We start from the raw sequence: 19,632 nt of genomic DNA on the forward strand, positions 1-19,632 counted from the left end.
ATGTAGAATGTTTGACAATAATTTATAAATGGACACATTTACATGCTGCACTTTTAAGGAGTATATACGTTGTATAGAAGTAGGTTTTTTTCTTCAAATAGACCAGTTTTATGCACAGTTATGTGAAGCATCAATGTAATTTGTTGAGGTGTACTAAGGTAAGCGTGTGAGGCCATTCCAAGAGGGAATCTGACATTGCAGGATGAGTGAACTGCTGTCGGAAATTTTGTGAACTTAATTTAACTTTACTATCCCATTGGCGCAACTGCTACATTGCATTGCCACAGAGCTCCATTGTCCCTGGACAAAGCGCCATGCAGCGGCTGGCAAGTAACTCAATCTGGTACCTCTTGTATAACAACATACCCAAGAGCATAGCGAGTTTACGTGGTCATTGAGAGCTGCCGGATGAAATTCAAAGCATGATCATAAAGGTGAAGAAACTTTTCAGACACTTGTTAAATAATGGGTTACAACGGGGTAGATTTTTGTCTTCATCACACGGGCAGTAATCTGGTGGAATAGATTGTTCTCTCGTCATAGACAGGATATTCATGCCGTCGATTTCAATGGAATGAAAATCAGGTTTGTTCAAAAACGGGTGAATAATCTGCACCACCAGATTACTGTCCATGTGGTGAAGACAAAAATTTACCCCATTATGTTTGAAATTCGTCTCTATCATCATCTACTGAAATCATTCAATGAGTTGTACCTGGGCTCTGAAGACAGAGATTCCTTGGCAAAGGAAGGCAAGCACAAAAAAGAGATGGAAGAATTAAAAGTTTTATGCTTATGCATTAACGACATCAGTACTTGAATATGACATCAGTACTTGAATATTACAAAAGAAGGACAAAGCAACATCTTCTGTTTCCCATGACAAATGTTTCGTAAATTCAAACAGGTTCAGCATCTGTTTTATCTTATTTCATTACAATTCCTCCAACAGTCGTAAACGTATGTTTTAGAGATTACCTGGCTCAATAATGTAAACTATCGCAAAGTCTTGCTGGCAAAAAAATTCCATTCAGTTTTCTCCCCAGTTCTTGGTTGAGTACAGTTCAGTATCTTTGAACGGCCCGAGTGGCCATTCTTCATGTGTGTGCCTAGACAAGTGTAGGTTGGTTATTCTACCGTGAGAGCACTGCAGCCAATCCTTATTCTGTCCTCACATTTACATATAAGCACTTTTCAACAGGACTCAGTGGATAGTGGAGACCTGAATTTTTTCCCTCACCCCAGGCAGAAAAACTAAGGGCAACCGTAGTGCTTCCACAGGTAGTTCAGCCAAGATTAGTTAACTCATTACAGATTAGGGATCGAACCGTGGTCCTTCCTAGCCTGTGTGGCTTAGTACCATAACGTAGGAGTGAATTTACTGACTGACATAAGAACATAAGAAATAGGAGCAGTAGGCCATTTAGTCCCCTAAGCCTGCTCCGCCATTCATTATCATGGCTGATCTGATCTTGGCCTCTACTCCACTTTCCTGCCCACTCCCCATAACCCTTGACTCCCCTATCGACCAAAAATCGTGTCGATCTCCACCTTAAATATATTCAATGACCCAGCCTCCACAGCTCTCTGGGGAAGAGAATTCCAAATATTCATGACCCTCTAGGAGAAGAAATTCCTTCTCATCTCCGTTTTAAATGTGAAAACACTTATTCTGAAATTATGTCCCCTAGTTCTAGATTCTCCCACTAGGGAAAACATCCTCTCTGCATCTACCCTGTCAAGCCCCCTCAGAATTGTATACGTTTCAATAAGATCACCTCTCATTCTTCTAAACTCCAGTGAGTATAGGCCCAACCTGCTCAATCTTTCTTCATCAGACAACCCCTTCATCTCAGGAATCAACCCAGTGAACCTTCTCTGAACTGCCTCCAATGCAAGTATATCCCTCCTTAAATAAGGAGACCAAAGCTGTATGCAGTACTTCAGGTGTGGTCTCACCAATGCCCTATACAGTTGTAGCAGGACTTCCCTACTTTTATACTCCACCCCCCTTGCAATAAAGGCCAACATTCCATTTGCCTTCCTAATTACTTGCTGTACCTGCATGCTAACTTTTTGTGTTTCATGTACAAGGACCCCCAGATCCCTCTGTACCGCAGCATTTGTAGTCTCTCTCTCCATTTAAATAATAATTTGCTTTTTTATTCTTCCAACCAAAGTGGATAACCTCATATTTTCCCAAATTATACTCCATCGGCCAAATCTTTGCCCACTCACTTAACCTACCTGTATCCCTTTGCAGATTCTTTGTGTCCTCTTCACAACTTGCTTTCCCACCTATCTTTGCATCATCAGCAAGCTTTGGCTACATTACACTTGGTCCCCTCATCCAAGTAGTTAATAGAGATTGTAAATAGTTGAGGCCCCACACTGATCCCTGTGGCACTCCACTTGTTAAGTTTGCCAACCCGAAAATTACCCATTTATCCCGACTCTCTGTTTTCTGTTAGTTAGACAACCCTCTATCCATGCTTATATATTACCCCCAACCCCATGAGCTCTTATCTTGTGTAGTAACCTTTTATGTGACACCTTATCGAATGCCTTCTGGAGATCCAAATATACTACATCTACTGGTTCCCCTTTATCCACCCTGCTCATAACATCCTCAAAGAACTCTAGCAAATTTGTCAAACGTGATTTCCCTTTCATAATAGATTTGGTGACAGATTAGGAAAAGGGGAGGTGCAAAGAGACCTGGGTGTCATGGTACATCAGTCATTGAAGGTTGGCATGCAGGTACAGCAGGTGGTTAAGAAAGCAAATGGCATGTTGGCCTTCATAGCGAGGGGATTTGAGTACAGGGGCAGGGAGGTGTTGCTACAGTTGTACAGGGCCTTGGTGAGGCCACACCTGGAGTATTGTGTACAGTTTTGGTCTCCTAACCTGAGGAAGGACATTCTTGCTATTGAGGGAGTGCAGCGAAGGTTCACCAGACTGATTCCCGGGATGGCGGGACTGACCTATCAAGAAAGACTGGATCAACTGGGCTTGTATTCACTGGAGTTCAGAAGAATGAGAGGGGACCTCATAGAAACGTTCAAAATTCTGACAGGGTTAGACAGGTTAGATGCAGGAAGAATGTTCCCAATGTTGGGGAAGTCCAGAACCAGGGGACACAGTCTAAGGATAAGGGGTAAGCCATTTAGGACCGAGATGAGGAGGAATTTCTTCACCCAGAGAGTGGTGAACCTGTGGAATTCTCTACCACAGAAAGTTGTTGAGGCCAATTCACTAAATATATTCAAAAAGGAGTTAGATGAAGTCCTTACTACTAGGGGGATCAAGGGGTATGGTGAGAAAGCAGGAATGGGGTACTGAAGTTGCATGTTCAGCCATGAACTCATTGAATGGCGGTGCAGGTTAGAAGGGCTGAATGGCCTACTCCTGCACCTATTTTCTATGTTTCTATGTTTCTATAAAACCATGCTGACTCTGCTTGATTGTATTATAATTTTCTAAATGTCCTTTTTCCTTAATAATGGACTCCAACATTTTCCCAATGACAGACTTAGACATTGGGAGCGTATCTTATACTTGTAAAAAAACCTGATGAAGGTAAAGTTGCAGAATGCCACATTGTAAAGTAATTAACACCAAGTTACTGAGAGCCACTGAATGCACTAGCTCACTGAAAGCAAAGTGAACGTATATTTTACAGTAATTATTTTTCAAAGGCAGAACATTGTAACATTGGTGCTTGCATTTACATTACTGCTAATAAACAGCATCTGTTCTGCTGTTTATTTTCAGATCACTGTGGGTTCAGCTGAATTCTGATATATACAGAGTGGGGTAGATTTATCCCCCGAACCACCGCACCCCCTCCCCCCCACGGTCCATTTTATCAAGCTGGCAGACTGAGGCCAGAAATCAAGTTCCCCGGGGAAACCCCCTGGCTCAGGGCTAGAGGAAGTTATCCCAAGGAAATCGGGGGAGGTGGTGTCATTGGGACCTCTATCATTGTGAGGATGTGAGCAAGAACAGCAGCAGCCCTTGATAGTTTTGTTGAATGTGGATGAGCTCCCCTGGTGCTCCTGTCCCCACAAAAATAACTTCTTATTTTTGGGCTCCTCTTCGACCAGGCTGCCAGCTGAAACTGGATGAAGGGGACAGTGCAACTCTGCCTCATTCAGTCCAAAAATGGCATCGGGGTCTTACTGATTTAAATTTCTAAATGAGTGGTTTTCCCTCTTCAATGGAAGCTGTATTCAGACGACCACAGCAAAAATGGTGATGGCCACAGAGATGACAGCAAGGGGGCAGTAGTTTCCTGTACGGAATTTTAACGGCCCTATTGCCCTTGTCCGCCAGGCAGGAGACCTGAAAATTCAGCCCAGTGATCTGGCCTGCATGATCATTAAGCACAGCAGGTAGTGTCGTCAGCCAGTTAGCCACCAAAGTGGTGTTACTCTCATTTTTGAATTGTTTCTCCTAAGGTAACAGTTGGAGCATTAATCAATTCCGTGTTCCGAATTGGGAGTGGTGCTCACTGGAAGTGCACAGTGGGAAATCACAGGCGCACAGCCTGGTACTTTCGGCCCATTAAAACAAATGGATAGAAAATCACAGGCACTATTATTCCAATTTCCCACAATCCACCCTCTGTAAGCGTCACTCCTTGCTGGGAGCATGGAATCAGCCACATAGGGTACAGTACTGTGTACTTCATTATAGTAAGGAAATCAGAGCCATGGAAAAGGAACAGTAATGTTTCACTTTCCATTGGACAGAAAATTTGGTTCAATTAATAGGGAATGCTGAAATTCTGCATCCGATTAGTCAGCATCTGAGAGAGAAAGGCCTGTTAACGTTTTGAGTCGGACCCTTCAAAACTGATTTCTGCAACAGAATCAGCTCAATCTGGTAGCTGACCTGGATATTGGTTACGCTTCAGTTCCCCTGTTCGGAAGTAGGGTCCCATCAAAGAATTCACCTATTTTTTTTAAAGATGGTAATCAATCTTCTGTGTATTACCAACATTTACTGTGTTTTTTTTATTTCAGATTTTTAACACTCACATTGTTTTTCCTTGTTTGCAACGATTGGCTTTTTCAATATAGTTAAAAGGTGAGGTACTGAGTAACTGCCAATTACAGCATAATGCAAAACATTCTGTATAGTGCTTACTGTGTCCAGGTGTGTTCGCTGGTGTTTGGCACGATCGCTGGAGTTGCTGAAAGCCTTCTGGCAACCGGTGTGTTGGCAAAGATAAGGCTTCTCCCCTGTGTGGCTCCGCAGGTGGATTTTGAGATTTTCTAGTCGAGAAAATGCCTTATTACAGCCTTCGAACTGTAATAAAATATTTAAAAAATATAAATATTACCATGAATAAATAGTTAATAAAGCAGCTTAGCTACAATGGTCACAGTGTAAACTAACAGTGCTCATCCAGTAAATCACCACAGCTTAACATCTGTACTAACTCAGGGATGAAAGAAAAAAAAATATATGCCATTAATTTAACCTTTCAACACTGACATGTACTAGAACAGCACAAGATTGAATTGGTTTCTTTTTTGCTGAACTACGCTTCATCAACTCTTTCAAAAACATACATTACCTAAGCTGTTTTAAATCACACACATAGAGGGCATTTTATTCTCAAAGTGATCTCTCTGAATGTCACTAAAGACAAATTAATAACCTTTTGGGATTTACTTAAATCAGTAGCCACAAAGCTGACTGTTAAACCTGTCGAGGTTGATTTAGCCCATGTGCTGTTTATACTAATTAATAAGTAATTCTGTTCTCCAAGCTGCACTCTGATTTTTGGCTTAAAAATATCAAATGGGATCTTTAAGAAGGACTGGGTGGTTAGATACTGGGCTGGAATTTGCTGGAGTAGGGTATCTCGCAGCATGTCCAGTAAGTTAGACTTTTTCCTGCACCTTTCAGCTCAAATTCTTTTTGCCCTGTTAGTTGTTGGAAGTGCGAGCTGATAACAGCACGGCAAGGGCAACAGGGCATCTGGGACCTTGATGAATGACGGGACAAACTGTGCATCTCCTTAAATATTGAGATTTAAGAATTGAGAAATAAACAGAGGAAGAACAGAAGGAGAGTGAATTAAAGGGGGTGAATTCAATGTCAAATCAGGTACAGAAAGAAAACCAAATAGAATGAAAGAGAGATCAGATTAGGAGAGAGAAAAAGATACAGAAAGAAAAAATAAAAAAACAATCTAAATTAAAAATTTGACATTTAAAAAATCTCCAACAATAATTCACCAGCTTAAGTAATGAGACTTCACACTTTTAATTGTTCACTTTCTGGGCAAGCGAGGTTGATTAGTAGTCATTAACAATTACATCAATAATAGTGTACTTAAAATATTAATTATTGGACTTAACTTTCTGCAGCAAGTTTTATAGGCAATTAATGCACAAATGCAGCAACTTCATGAAACTCAGGGAGGCTGAGGGCAAGATGCCATTTTTGCGAATCTAATGACGAAGAGATGCAAATTGTCCAACAACTTGTGGCAATTCGTAATTCACAGGATATCTTTTCCTTGCCACAAGTTGCTAGATCATTTGCACATTAATAACGACATGCATCATTCACATCCCGTTATTTTTGGAAACTGGCATCCTAGCGCCTAAAGGGGAGGTGTGATGGACTAGCTGAAGATTGGGAATAAATGGACTGGAACTCCTTTGAAGACTGTTGCTCACCAATCAAGGAGAAATAAGTGCACAATAATTAAATGGAAATGCAAAATTCGCAACTTATGGACACCCACCTGTTCAGCCGTCTCCTTATCGCCCCGGGAGGTTGGGGAACACCTGCTTTCCCTGTTGTGCTTAGTGGCAGGCGTTAAGGCAGGAGAACCCAATAAAGTTCGCGACCACGGTGCTAACAGGGTGTTGCACGCGCATCTACGTCACCAAGTGGGTGGCGCTGGAGTGCGCAGCGCCAACTGTTACTGCCGCCGGTGAACCTCTACTGAAGTTCCCGGGAGATGCTGCCAACGCGGCGCTCGGTCGGCAGGAGCTTAGCGGCCCGTTAGTGTCTCTCTCAGGCGCTAATTGGTGGCGTTAAGCAACCGAATTTTTAGCATCATTCAGAATTGTTTAACTTACTGACAATTTATTTCAAAGATTTAAAAAAACATAAATGATAATTATCCATGATTTCCAACAATATATTAGTACTCTCATTTAACAGTTCACCGAGAGATTACTTAAGCTACAGAAATATTCTTGATCTGGTCCCTAAGCTGCTTCCAATTCCATAATTTGAGTGGATGATATGTGACAGAAAGCAGATTTTCTTTCTCTAAAGTGCTGGAAGAACAGCCCCTAGTCGAGACTGGGTTTGAATTGTTTTCCCCTCAGAGAAATGAAAAAACTTCACAAAATTGGCAATGGTCTAAGTAGGGTTGAGATCGTAGATCATTCTGGATTTATCCTGTATCAGCCTGCAACTCAAATAATCTCAATCTGGGGAAATGCAAAATTCAGCACATTTTTAACTTTAATGCATAGTAAAGAAAAAATAAAGTAAAAGTGAGGCTGTCTTAATGAATATCAATTGTAGCCCTGAGTAACATTTCTGGGGGAAATGAGCTGTGATGGAATAAGTGAAACTTTTTTTTACCATTATGGAGCTAAATAGCAGCAGTGTGCTGTTCAACAACCTTACTAATATCCATGGTAGTTGCTGTCAGGTCAAATAAACAAAATGGCCTTTATACAACAGTAAGGAAAGAGCAGGTCATAGACTACTGACATCGGAGACAGACTACACATGGAAAATCTTAAGATTTTCAATCCAAAGCATTTTTTTTTTGTTTTGTGCTGAAAACTCTACAGCTAGAGAAAAGTGTGTCAGGTTTTGATTAGTGATTTACTTAGAATTTAACATTGTTTTAATAATTTTTATAAAGCGCAATTTTGTTTCCTTTGACAGCACCTGGTCAGAGAAAGTGGTCAAAAGTAACATGGTTTGTTTCATATTAAACAAGCTATGGAAAGTCAAAGCATAGTTTATTCTCTACTCTGATGTTTTAAGCAGTTGTGATTACTGACTGACACCATCACAGTTTTGATCTGATAGGAAATCCTTTTTTCTCACCTCTAGTCTCCAATCTCTCCCTCTCTATTGCAGCTTTTCTCATCCCTTTATTTTAACAGTACTACTATGATCATTGCTTCTCCAAACTTTCGGCTCTTGTTTCTCCTAGACTCCAAATACTGTATGTTGTCATATATGTTCTTCCTCCATGAATCAAGACTCATCTCACCATCATCATAGGTGGTCCCTCGAACGAGGATGACTTGCTTCCACACCAAAAGGAATGAGTTCGCAGATGTTTGAATGATGGACCCGATATTCGAGTCCTGAACTCCAGGGATGGAAGATGCCTGTGCGTGGATGTTTTTTTAACGTGTAGTGACTGTTGCACGTCAGCCACCACACGGGCTTGACAGAGCTAGGCCTTTATCCAGTGGCAAAGGTTAACCAGGACGACTGGAGACCTGCTCTGCTGCACGGACCCAGCGCGCACACATATCGCAGTGTGGGCTGGCCCGTGCTGCCCCTGGGCCCTCGGTTCTTCTGGGCCCCATACCTCCTTTTGTCGCACCTCCGCCACGATCTCTCGCTGCTCCTCCGCCACAAAACATTCGCCACACCTCCGCCACGATCTCTCACCACACCTCCGCACCAAACATTTGCCGCACCTCCGCCGCGATCACTCGGCGAATTTCAGCTATCTCACTACTTCATAGAAGAAACTCATTCTTCCCAGAACCTCAAACTGTGGAGCTCCTTCCCTCCCTCGGTCTTCTCTTCCTCCTGCAATCTTCAGGGTTCTTTTACTTTAAGCTTGGTGTCACCTATTACTTCCTGATTCTTCCTGATCTACCTTGTCTTTTCTCTTCTTTTCAATCTTGCTAGTGTCCTTCACCAGAGGCCTTGGCCTTTCACCTTGATGTCTTAATATAAAGCAGCATATCCACAACATACATGCCCAGGGTATTATATAAAGCGTTGTCTCTGCCGCTGTTAACTGAACCATTATTGCTGTTGATTTGTAACTTAAAGCCACTGTTCAGAGCAACTCACAGTTACGTACAGATCATCCTCCATTCCAGTAGGGAGGGCTTTTTATCATCAGACCAATCACTGACTTAAAAAAAATTCTTTTGTTGTCAACCACAATTACAATTAATAAATAGATTTGATGGGTCACTGTTATGGTGCAATGAGTATTTATTCCAATAACATTGAACCTTTCTTAAACTATATGCACTTCTGCAATCTCCAGTAATGGCTTTGAAGTCGAGCTCTAAATATACAAGCACCTTTTTTTTTTACACATGTGCATCTATTTTTTACTTAGCAAAAAAACTTTATCCTGTGATTACCTCACTGTATCAAGAAAAACTAACCACATAGAAATAACTGTCATCCCACAAAATAAGACATGGGGGCCAAAATTGCCCCCCTCTTTTGAGGGCCATGAGGCAGTAATGGAGAGGATAGGCCTTACCGACCGGGGTCAGATGGATGGGCCGACCAGTCCTAAATTGCTCCGGGCCGGGAGATGCGGGAATGGGTTTCCCCACGCGGGAAATTGCCCCATGCGAGCGGCACCGCCACCAGTCAGTGCCACTGACAGGTTTCCACTGCGGGAAGCTGTGTGTGCCTGGGCGGTGCATCCACCCTTAAAGGGGAGGGCGCGCTGCCGGTGCCTCCATTTTATCTTAATTGTCGGCCGACTCCAAGGTCGGCCCGACAATGGTGGCCACGGGTTCAGCCGGGCCACCAACAACCCCCTCTTGAGTACCGGGCCACTGGCCCAGCCGAAACTTTCCCTGGTGACCCAGTGGGTTCAACTAAACTTATTGCAGAGCTCGTAGCGGCCCTTTCCTTTAACTGAAGGGGAGGGACATTGTGACATGTCAGCGCGACACGGCATGTCCACATCGTGCTGACATCATCAGTACGGCGTAATGACTCGAAGAGACGGCCGTTCCGTTCCAAGGACACTTCCGCCCCGCAGCCGACAGCAACACCGCCCTGACCAAAAAAATGAATAAACAGCTGAATATTGCTCAAGTTTCCGCCCCATGGATTGGGGGCGGAGAAATAACTACAAAACCGGTGAGTGCGCCACTTTTTCATCAGGGGGGGGGCTATTTCTGCCCTATGTTGTTTATTTACCCCATCAATTAAATCCCTTGATTCCCTAAATTCAATTATGATTCCACAACTGACAGCCATCATCTAGTACCTCCCTTGAGTGTACTGTCTACTGACTTAAATCTTGGCAATGGGTGTGGACCGACTGCTTGATTTGAGGGGGACATCACATCCAAGCCTAATACTTTCTTGAGTCGACATTCACACATATACACAATGTAGCAGAGGTCGCTGGATAATGCTCAATAATGGGAACCCTTGTTCATTTTTTATCGCTCAAAGGGTAGAGATTCTGAGTCCAATTGTAACACTCCTAATTCCATGCTGGCTGAGATCAGCTAATTCATTGCAGACTGAGGGGTGAACCTGAAACCTTCCTGTCTGCATGATGTAGTAAATACTGACAGTGCATTTACCCATTGGGCTCCTTAGTGACACATCTTTCCTCAATAGTAGCACTTTCACCTCTGAGTCAGAAGGTTGCGGGTTCAAATCTCACTCGAGAAACCTGAACACATAGGTCGGAATTTTCCCCTTAAAAAAAAAAGGTGGGTTTGGAACGTGAGGGTAGTTAAATTGTTAAAAAATAGGATTCCCGACCTGATCCCACCTCCAACCCACCCATTTTTGTTTTTTTCCTGGGGCGGGCAGCCAACCCCCTGCCAGGGGGCATAACCTTAATTGAAATAATGTAATGAGGTTGAATGCTTCTTTTTCCTCCTCCATTTTGAATTTAACTGCCTCTGGACAGGTATCACAAAACTCGTGAAACCAGACAGTTTAACCGAGGCCCTGTCTGCCCTCTCAGGTGGACATAAAATATCCGATGGCACTTGTTATGTCTTTAGATGTTCTGATAATGACCTCACGAGGCAATGTGTTGTACTTGAACTATAGTGACCTTAGTCCTTTATTGATAACTCCAGAGTGGGCTGCCTTTTATACGAGGCCTGGCACATCTGTACAGGTAACTTACAAGTCTCCCACTGAGGTGCCCCCTGGTGGCACACCTTGTAATAGTCCAAGCAGTACCCATATAGGATACATGACATCACTCTCCCCCAAGCCTTTAGTGCAAATCGCCTTCATGCATTGACTGTGCTCTGGGATTAGCTCTATCTGGTTGACTCTTGGAGGGTCATTTCCATCTTGGGTATGTAGGTGTTGTTTCGTTGGCAGTGGAGGTGCTGGTGGTTTCTGTTTGTGTGTCCATGACCACTCCATTCTCTCCCCACCCCCCCCCCACACATATGGATTATGCCCACGGCTCATTCAAATCCAGAAAAAAAAATTTGCATTTACATCATTACATTTGTGGTACAATTGTGAAGCAAGTACATTTGACTGGTGAGGTACATACTTGATATATACTTGGAAGCAGGACTGGTGTGTGAGGACAAACTAGTTCTAGAACTGCTGGATGGTGTCCAGGTGGTCTGGTGGCGGCACGGTGCCCAGTGCTGGCAGTGGGAACCCGGTTGGCTCAAGTTGCTTGCTCTTGGGGCCTTTGCCGTTGCTCCTAGCGTCGGGCAGGTTCGCAGATGCCTGTGATCTCCCTGTCCTTTCCTTGTGCCCCGCGTCGCTATTGCTCCCTGAGGAGCAGTTGTCTGACAGTACACAGGGAACTGCTGACTCGCTTGCCTGGGCGTTATTTGGTTTGGGATTGTGGCTGGTCCCGGTTCCATTTGGGAGAACTGTTGTGGGTGACCCCTCATTCCCGGGTGCAGCCTTTGTGGCGATAGGGTCTGGGGGCTGTACCTTAGCGCAGTTTGCTCTTTCAGGCTCGTGGCGGTTGGTGCCATCGGGTGCCTGAGAGGTGGAGCCGATCAGGGGCAGGGTATCGATACCGGTGCCGTTGCCCTCCTGAGATCGCTTGCTCTGCGGCTTGTATGTATTGGCTGCATGTGGCCACACTCTGGTCCCAGGGACGCAGGCTACTACATTGGGTAGCTCGCTGGACCTGTGTCTGCCCGCTGCATTGACTGTATGCAGTTGAAATCCTACATCGCACAATGTTTCATTACTCATAGTAAATAACCTGTAGCTCTGATTGCAATCGGGCTACTTTTCTTTGCTTTTTGCATGTACACAGACAGCTCTGATCATCAATTACACATTTTACATCTAACTCACAAGTTGCTATTACATTGAGACGTTTCTTTGCTTATTGCATGTACACAACTCTGATCATCAATTGCACATTTTACATCTAACTCACAGTTGCTCTTACATTGATTGAGAATGTGGAACTGTCCCGTTAAGTGTGGTGAGTTGTAGCCCTCCTTTAAGAGAGCCTTGCTATCTTCACCCCAATCCTCTTTGTTTGGTGCCACGTGTTGCTCCATCAGCGCTGCACCTTGTGGTCTGGCCGCTGCCATCTTTTTCTTCAACGCTTCACCTCGTGGTTTGATTGCTATATTTCCTCCATCCACAATGTCCACTGTGGTGATCCTCTTCTCCCCAGGTTCTGCCACCAAAGCTGGGAAGTCACCTTTGGATCCGATTTTCTTCCTCCGGAGTCCTTCCACTGGAGCCTGGAAGGTGCGTTCGGATTGTCTCAGCTGGATCATCTTCATGCAGTCGTGCTGAGCGGTCTGTGCCTCGGGTGCCGTGCTGGTCTGCTCTCTGGTGTTGGGTCCACCCTCAGGCAAGGGCTTGCTTCGCCTCTGAGCGCGGAGGACATCGATCGCTGGAAGGATGAAATCTTCCCAACTCCAATGGATCTTCTCCATCCACCTTCTTCCAAGTAGCGTTGGTCCATCACCTGCAACAATCCACAGAGGTGACCTGTGCACTGCACCATCATGGAGTACCTTTACATCCGCACTACCAACGACTGGGATAAGTTCATTGGTGTAGGTGCACAGCTTTGCCTGAACTGGGACCAACTTAGATCGTTCGGCTTGATTGTCCCATAGCCTCTCAAACGTTTCTTGAATCATTACTGACTGGCTTGCCCAGTGTCCACTTCCATGAAGACTGGAACGCCATTTATCTCGACTTCCATCCTCAACGGGGAACGCTCGGTAGTGCAGGTAATCATGCTACATACCTCATTGTGGGGTTGAGCTGCCTCTCTGACTATCGTTTCATAATCCACGCTGGATTCATGGCCACCTGCAGACTCTTCATCAACACAGTGAATCATATTTCTTTTACACATTCGCTAGAGGTGGCCCTTTGTGCTGCAGCCTTTACACACATAGTCTTTAAAGCGGCACTGGTGAGCCCTGTGATTCCCTCCACAATGCCAGCATGGAGGTATTCGGTTAGCCCCCCTCGGTGGACTCTGAGTTAAGGGACTCGGAGGCCTGTTCTCTCTTCCCTGAGAAGGTTCACGATCTACAGTCCAGCCTCTAAAAGGCACCACTCTGTGCACAGTACTTGCTGGGCTCGAGTCCTGAGGATGAGTCATCTGCCTAGAACAACACGGACATGGCTCATGGACATGGCCTTCTGCAGTGTGACTGTGGTATCCGCAGACAGTAGCTTATGAAGAAGGCCCTTATGGCCAATTCCAATGACAAAGATATACCGCAGCGCTTCGGTGAGGTGGTTGCCGAAATCATTTAGTGCCGCCAGCCTCCTGAAGTCTGCAGCATATTGGGCAATTTCCTGGCCTTCGGGCCGTCGATGGGTGTAAAACCGATATCTGGCTGTGAGGATGCTCTCTTTGGGCTTGAGTTGTTCTTGGATCAGCATTACAAGCTCCTCGTACGTTTTGGTCATTGTCTTCGCTGGTGCCAGCAAGTCCCTGATGAGGCCATTGATAATGGGCCCACAACTGGTTAGCAGGATAGCTCTGGGCTTATCAGCCAGTGTGGCCGGATTGTTGCCTAGCAGGTCGTTTGCTGTGAAGAAATGGTCGTGCCGCTCCTCAAAGGCGTCCCAATCATCATCATCGGTGAACTGCTGCAACATATCAAGGGTAGCCATTTTCGCGTGGTCCGTAATCTCGTCGCCAATTGTTATGTTTTTAGATGCTCTGATAATGACTCCACATGGTAATGTGTTGTACTTGAACTGTAGTTACCTTAGTCCTTTATTAGTTAACTCCAGAGTGAGGATCATACCTGGTGGCCTGCCTTTTATACTAGGCCTGACATACCTGTACAGGTAACCTACAAGTCTCCCACTCAGGTGCCCCCTGGTGGCACACCTTGTAATAATCCAAGCAGTACCCATGTAGGATACATGACAGCACTACTGTAAGAAGAGCAAGAATTCTCCTGATGTCATGGCCAACATTTATCCCTCAACCAATACAATCAGGTTATCTGGTCATTTATTTCAATGCTGTTTGCGGGACCTTGCTGTACGCAAATTGGCTGCCATGTTTCCCTACACTGACTATACTTCATTGGCTGTGAAGCGCTTTGGGTAATCCTGATTTGGTGAAAGGTGCTTTAGAAATGCAAGTTCTTTTATTGCTTTAAATTCTGATTCTTAACAGTTTTGAAAGTCATTTTCTCCAGGCCTATGTATTTTGAGAGACTGTTATATATTAAGAATTCAGATTATTTCATTACCATTATATTATCCTGGGATAGAATGAGATCTTTCATAAAACACAGATGGTGTGGAGACCTGTTCTCTTAAAGAATGTCCTGAGCTAATATAAAATTCAAGGTCAAGACTTTTGTTCAGTATATAGTCCACACAGTGTTTAAGTTACTGGATCCTAGGTGCTACAAGAATGAGATAAAAACAATTTGGAAGGAATTGCTGAATTTGCTCCAACAATGTTGGAATATGAGATAAATTTGGCTGCAATAGCTATATTTTTCTTGAATTGACTGAATGTTGAAACGTGTAAAAGAGAGAAGGCTGAGATCTGCAGAGAATACAATTGCAATTAGAAGCAATCCAATTCTTCCCTGTATACAGATGCCAGGATCTACGGGAGTATTGTATTATTTGGCAGTAGAAAATTTTTTTGTAAGGATAAAAATCTATTTTCTGCCCACTTCTTTTAGTCTCTCTGGGACATATACTTCTAAAGGCCAAGAAGATAGACTGGCGATCTGTTGTCAGGCATTTGTCAATGATGGTGACTAGAAGGTATACTAATGTAACCCTGGGATGAAAAAGGAGCTGAATAAATATCTGGTTGGCAACAAAATTGGATGTTAAAGGGAAAGCAGATAGTTAAGTGCTCCACAAAACAAAGTGGTTCCTCTACTCGTGGGGCCATGGTGAGAACAATATTGACTTGTGGTGGGCATCAGGCTAGGGTTCTATAGGGGAGAGCAATGATGGATAAATATTGTGGAGATTGTGGTGGTGCAGGCTGTGGCTCAGTGAGTAGCATTCTCATCTGAGTCAGAAGGTTGTGGGTTCAAGTCCCACTCCAGGGACTAGAGCACAAAAATCTAGGTTGACCCTCCAGTGCAGTGCTGAGGGAGTGCTGATTGTTGGAGGTGCCGTCTTTCAGATGAGACGTTAAACCGAGGCCCTGTCTGCTCTCCCAAGTGTACATAATAGATCCCATGGCACTATTTCGAAGAAGAGCAGGGGAGTTATCCCTGGTGTCCAGGCCAATATTTATCCCTCAATCAACATAACAAAAACAGATTATCTGATCATTATCACATTGCTGTTTGTGGGAGCTTGTTTGTGGGCAACTTGGCTGCGGCATTTCTCATATTACAACAGTGACTACACTCCAAAAGTACTTCATTGGTTATCAAGCGCTTTGAGACGTCTGGTGGTCGTGAAAGGTGCCATATAAATCCGTCTTTATTTTCTTTAGATTATAAGAACATAAGAAATGGGAGCAGGAGTAGGCCATACGGCCCCTCGAGCCTGCTCCGCCATTCAATAAGATCATGGCTGATCTGATCATGGACTCAGCTCCACTTCCCTGCCCGCTCTCCATAACCCCTTATCCCCTTATTGTTTAAGAAATTGTCTATTTCTGTCTTAAATCTATTCAATGTCCCAGCTTCCACAGATCTCTGAGGCAGCGAATTCCACAGATTTACAACCCTCTGAGAGAAGAAATTTCTCCTCATCTCTGTTTTAAATGGGCAGCCCCTTATTCTAAGATCATGCCCTCTAGTTCTAGTCTCCCCCATCAGTGGAAACATCCTCTCTGCATCCACCTTGTCAAGCCCCCTCATAATCTTATACGTTTCGATAAGATTATCTCTCATTCTTCTGAATTCCAATGAGTAGAGGCCCAACCTACTCAACCTTTCCTCATAAGTCAACCCCCTCATCTCCGGAATCAACCTCGTGAACCTTCTCTGAACTGCCTCCAAAGCAAGTATATCCTTTCGTAAATATGGAAACCAAAACGGCATGCAGTATTCCAGATGTGGTCTCACCAATACCCTGTATAGATGTGGCAAGACTTCCCTGCTTTTATACTCCATCCCCTTTGCAATAAAGGCCAAGATTCCATTGGCCTTCCTGATCAATTGCTGTACCTGCCTACTATCCTTTTGTGTTTCATGCACAATTACCCCCAGGTCCCGCTGCATTGCAGCACTTTGCAATTTTTCTCCATTTAAATAATAACTTGCTCTTTGATTTTTTTCTGCCAAACTGCATGACCTCACACTTTCCAACATTATACTCCATCTGCCAAATTTTTGCCCATTCACTTAACCTGTCTATGTTCTTTTGCAGATTTTTTGTGCCCTCCTCACATATTGCTTTTCCTCCCATCTTTGTATCGTCAGCAAACTTGGCTACGTTATACTCAGTCCCTTCTTCCAAGTTGTTAATATAGATTGTAAATAGTTGGGGTACCAGCATTGATCCCTGCGGCACCCCACTAGTTACTGGTTGCCAACCAGAGAATGAACCATTTATCCCTACTCTCTGTTCTCTGTTAGTTAACCAATTCTCTATCCATGCTAATATATTACTCCCAACCCCGTGAACTTTTATCTTGTGCAGTAACCTTTTATGTGGCACCTTGTCAAATGCCTTCTGGAAGTCCAAATACACCACGTCCACTGGTTCCCCTTTATCCACCTTGTTCTTTACATCCTCAAAGCATTCCAGAAAAATTGTCAAACATGACTTCCCCTTCATAAATCCATGCTGACTCTGCCTGACTGAATTTTGCTTTTCCAATTGTCCCAATACTGCTTCACTGCTTCTTTAATAATGGACTCCAACATTTTCCTAACCACAGATGTTAGGCTAACTGGTCTATAGTTTCCTGCTTTTTGTCTGCCTCCTTTTCTAAATAGGGGCGTTACATTTGCAGTTTTTCAATCTGCTGGGACCTCCCCAGAATCCATGGAATTTTGGTAAATTACAACTAATGCATCCACAATCCCTGCCGCTACTTCTCTTAAGATCCTAGAATGCAAGCCATCAGGTCCGGGGGATTTATGTGCCTTTAGTCCTGTTATATATGTATACTTGTATTTACTCTGTACAGCTACTGGAGTCCCAAGGGATCCCATAATCCCTTGGGAGCACAGGTATTTAAGGAGGCTTCACAGGTTGGAGAGGCACTCTGGAGACCTGCAATAAAAGACTAAGGTCACACTTTACTTTGAGCTCACAATGTTCAGTCTGACTCTTTCTCCATATGCAACAACTGGCGACAAGATACAGTTAGCGAACCCAAAGATGCAGAGAACAGTGGGCATCCTGGAAAAATTCTCGGAGGGAAATGATTGGGAAACTTTTGTGGAGCGACTCGACCAATACTTCGTGGCCAACGAGCTAGATGGGGAAGACAGCGCTGCCAAACGAAGGGCGATCCTCCTCACCGTCTGTGGGGCACCAACGTATGGCCTCATGAAGAATCTGCTCACTCCAGCGAAACCTACAGCGAAATCGTACAATGATTTGTGCACACTGATCCGAGAGCATTTGAACCCGAAGGAAAGCATTCTGATGGCGAGGTACCGGTTCAACACCTACAAAAGATCTGAAGGCCAGGAAGTGACGACTTATGTTGCCGAGCTAAGACGCCTTGCAGGACATTGCGAATTTGAAGGACATTTGGAGCACATGCTCAGAGACTTTTTCATACATGGCATTGGCCACGAACTTTTGACTGTAGAGACCCCAGCCTTGAGGTCATAGCGATAGCCCAGGTGTTCATTGCCATCAGTGACAATACGAAGCAAATCTCTCAGCACACAAGTGCTGCTACAAGTACTGTGAACAAAGTGATGTTGTTTTCGAATCGTAACGTACAGGGCAGGTCACACATATCTGCAGCTACACGTCCACAGATGTCTCAGGGTCCACCATCAAGGGTGATGAATACAAGGCCATTAACACCTTGTTGACGCTGCGGGGGTAATCATTGTTTCCATTCATGCCAATTCAAAGAGTACGTTTGCAAGGGCTGTAGAACAATGGGACACCTCCAACGAGTGTGCAGGCAAGCTGCAAAGCCTGTTAAACCTGCAAACCACCATGTTGCAGAGGGGGACAGATCCACAGGGGATAACGATGAACCAGAGTTTCAGATCGAGGAGGCAGAGGTACATGGGATGCACACATTCACCACGAATTGTCTCCCGATAATGTTGAATGTTGAACTAAATGGACTCCCGCTGTCAGTGGAGCTTGACACGGGCGCGAGCCCGTCCATCATGGGCAAAAGACTTTCAAAAGGTTGTGGTGTAACAAGGCCTCAAGGCCAGTCTGAACTCCAGTTCGCACGAAACTAAGAACTTACACTAAAGAACTGATTCCTGTAATTGGCAGTGCTACCGATGGAGCGGTGCACAAGCTACCACTCTGGATGGTACCGGGCGATGGTCCTGCTGGCTGGGAAAGATATGCTGGAACTGGGACGACGTCCGAGCGCTATCGCCCACTGTCGACACTTCATGTGCCCAGATCTTAAACAAATTTCCTTCGCTGTTCGAACCAGGCATTGGGAAATTCCAAGGAGCAAAAGTGCAGATCCACCTAATTCCAGGGAAGTGACCCATCCATCACATGATGAGAGAAAGAGTAGAGATCGAGCTAGACCGACTGCAAAGAGAGGGCATCATTTCCCCGATCGAGTTCAACGAGTGGGCCAGTCCTATCGTTCCAGTCCTACCGTCAGAATCTGTGGCGATTACAAAGTAACTATCAGTCGTTTCTCCCTGCAGGACCAATACCCACTACCAAAGGCCGACGACCTCTTTGCACCGCTGGCTGGAGGAAAGACATTTACGAAGCTGGATCTGACTTCAGCCTACATGACGCAGGAACTGGAAGAATCATCGAAGGCCCTCACCTGCATCAACACGCACAAAGGTCTTTTTTTTATAACAGATGCCCGTTTTGAATCCGATCAGCGGCGGCGATATTCCAGCGAAACATGGAAAGCTTATTGAAGTCGGTCCCGCACACCGTGGTCTTCCAGGACGACATCTTGGTTACAGGTCGGAACACAGTCGAGCATCTGCAGAACCTGGAGGAGGTTCTTAGTCAACTCAACCGCGTGGGGCTCAGGTTAAAACGCTGGAAGTGCGTTTTTCTGGC

At 44.6% G+C, this 19,632-nt stretch overlaps 1 protein-coding gene across 1 annotated transcript in view; it reads right to left on the bottom strand.

Moving 5' to 3' along the window:
• The window catches only part of LOC139268133 (zinc finger protein GLIS1), a 506,600-nt gene that overhangs the window by 133,459 nt on the left and 353,509 nt on the right, over positions 1–19,632 (bottom strand). Inside the window, exon 9 of the mRNA XM_070886160.1 lies at positions 5,152–5,313. Within this exon, the coding sequence (XP_070742261.1) occupies positions 5,152–5,313 (162 nt within the window). The remainder of the gene's footprint in view (positions 1–5,151; positions 5,314–19,632) is intronic.

This window comes from Pristiophorus japonicus, chromosome 8, assembly GCF_044704955.1.
Source record: "Pristiophorus japonicus isolate sPriJap1 chromosome 8, sPriJap1.hap1, whole genome shotgun sequence".
Lineage (NCBI taxonomy): Eukaryota > Metazoa > Chordata > Chondrichthyes > Pristiophoridae > Pristiophorus > Pristiophorus japonicus.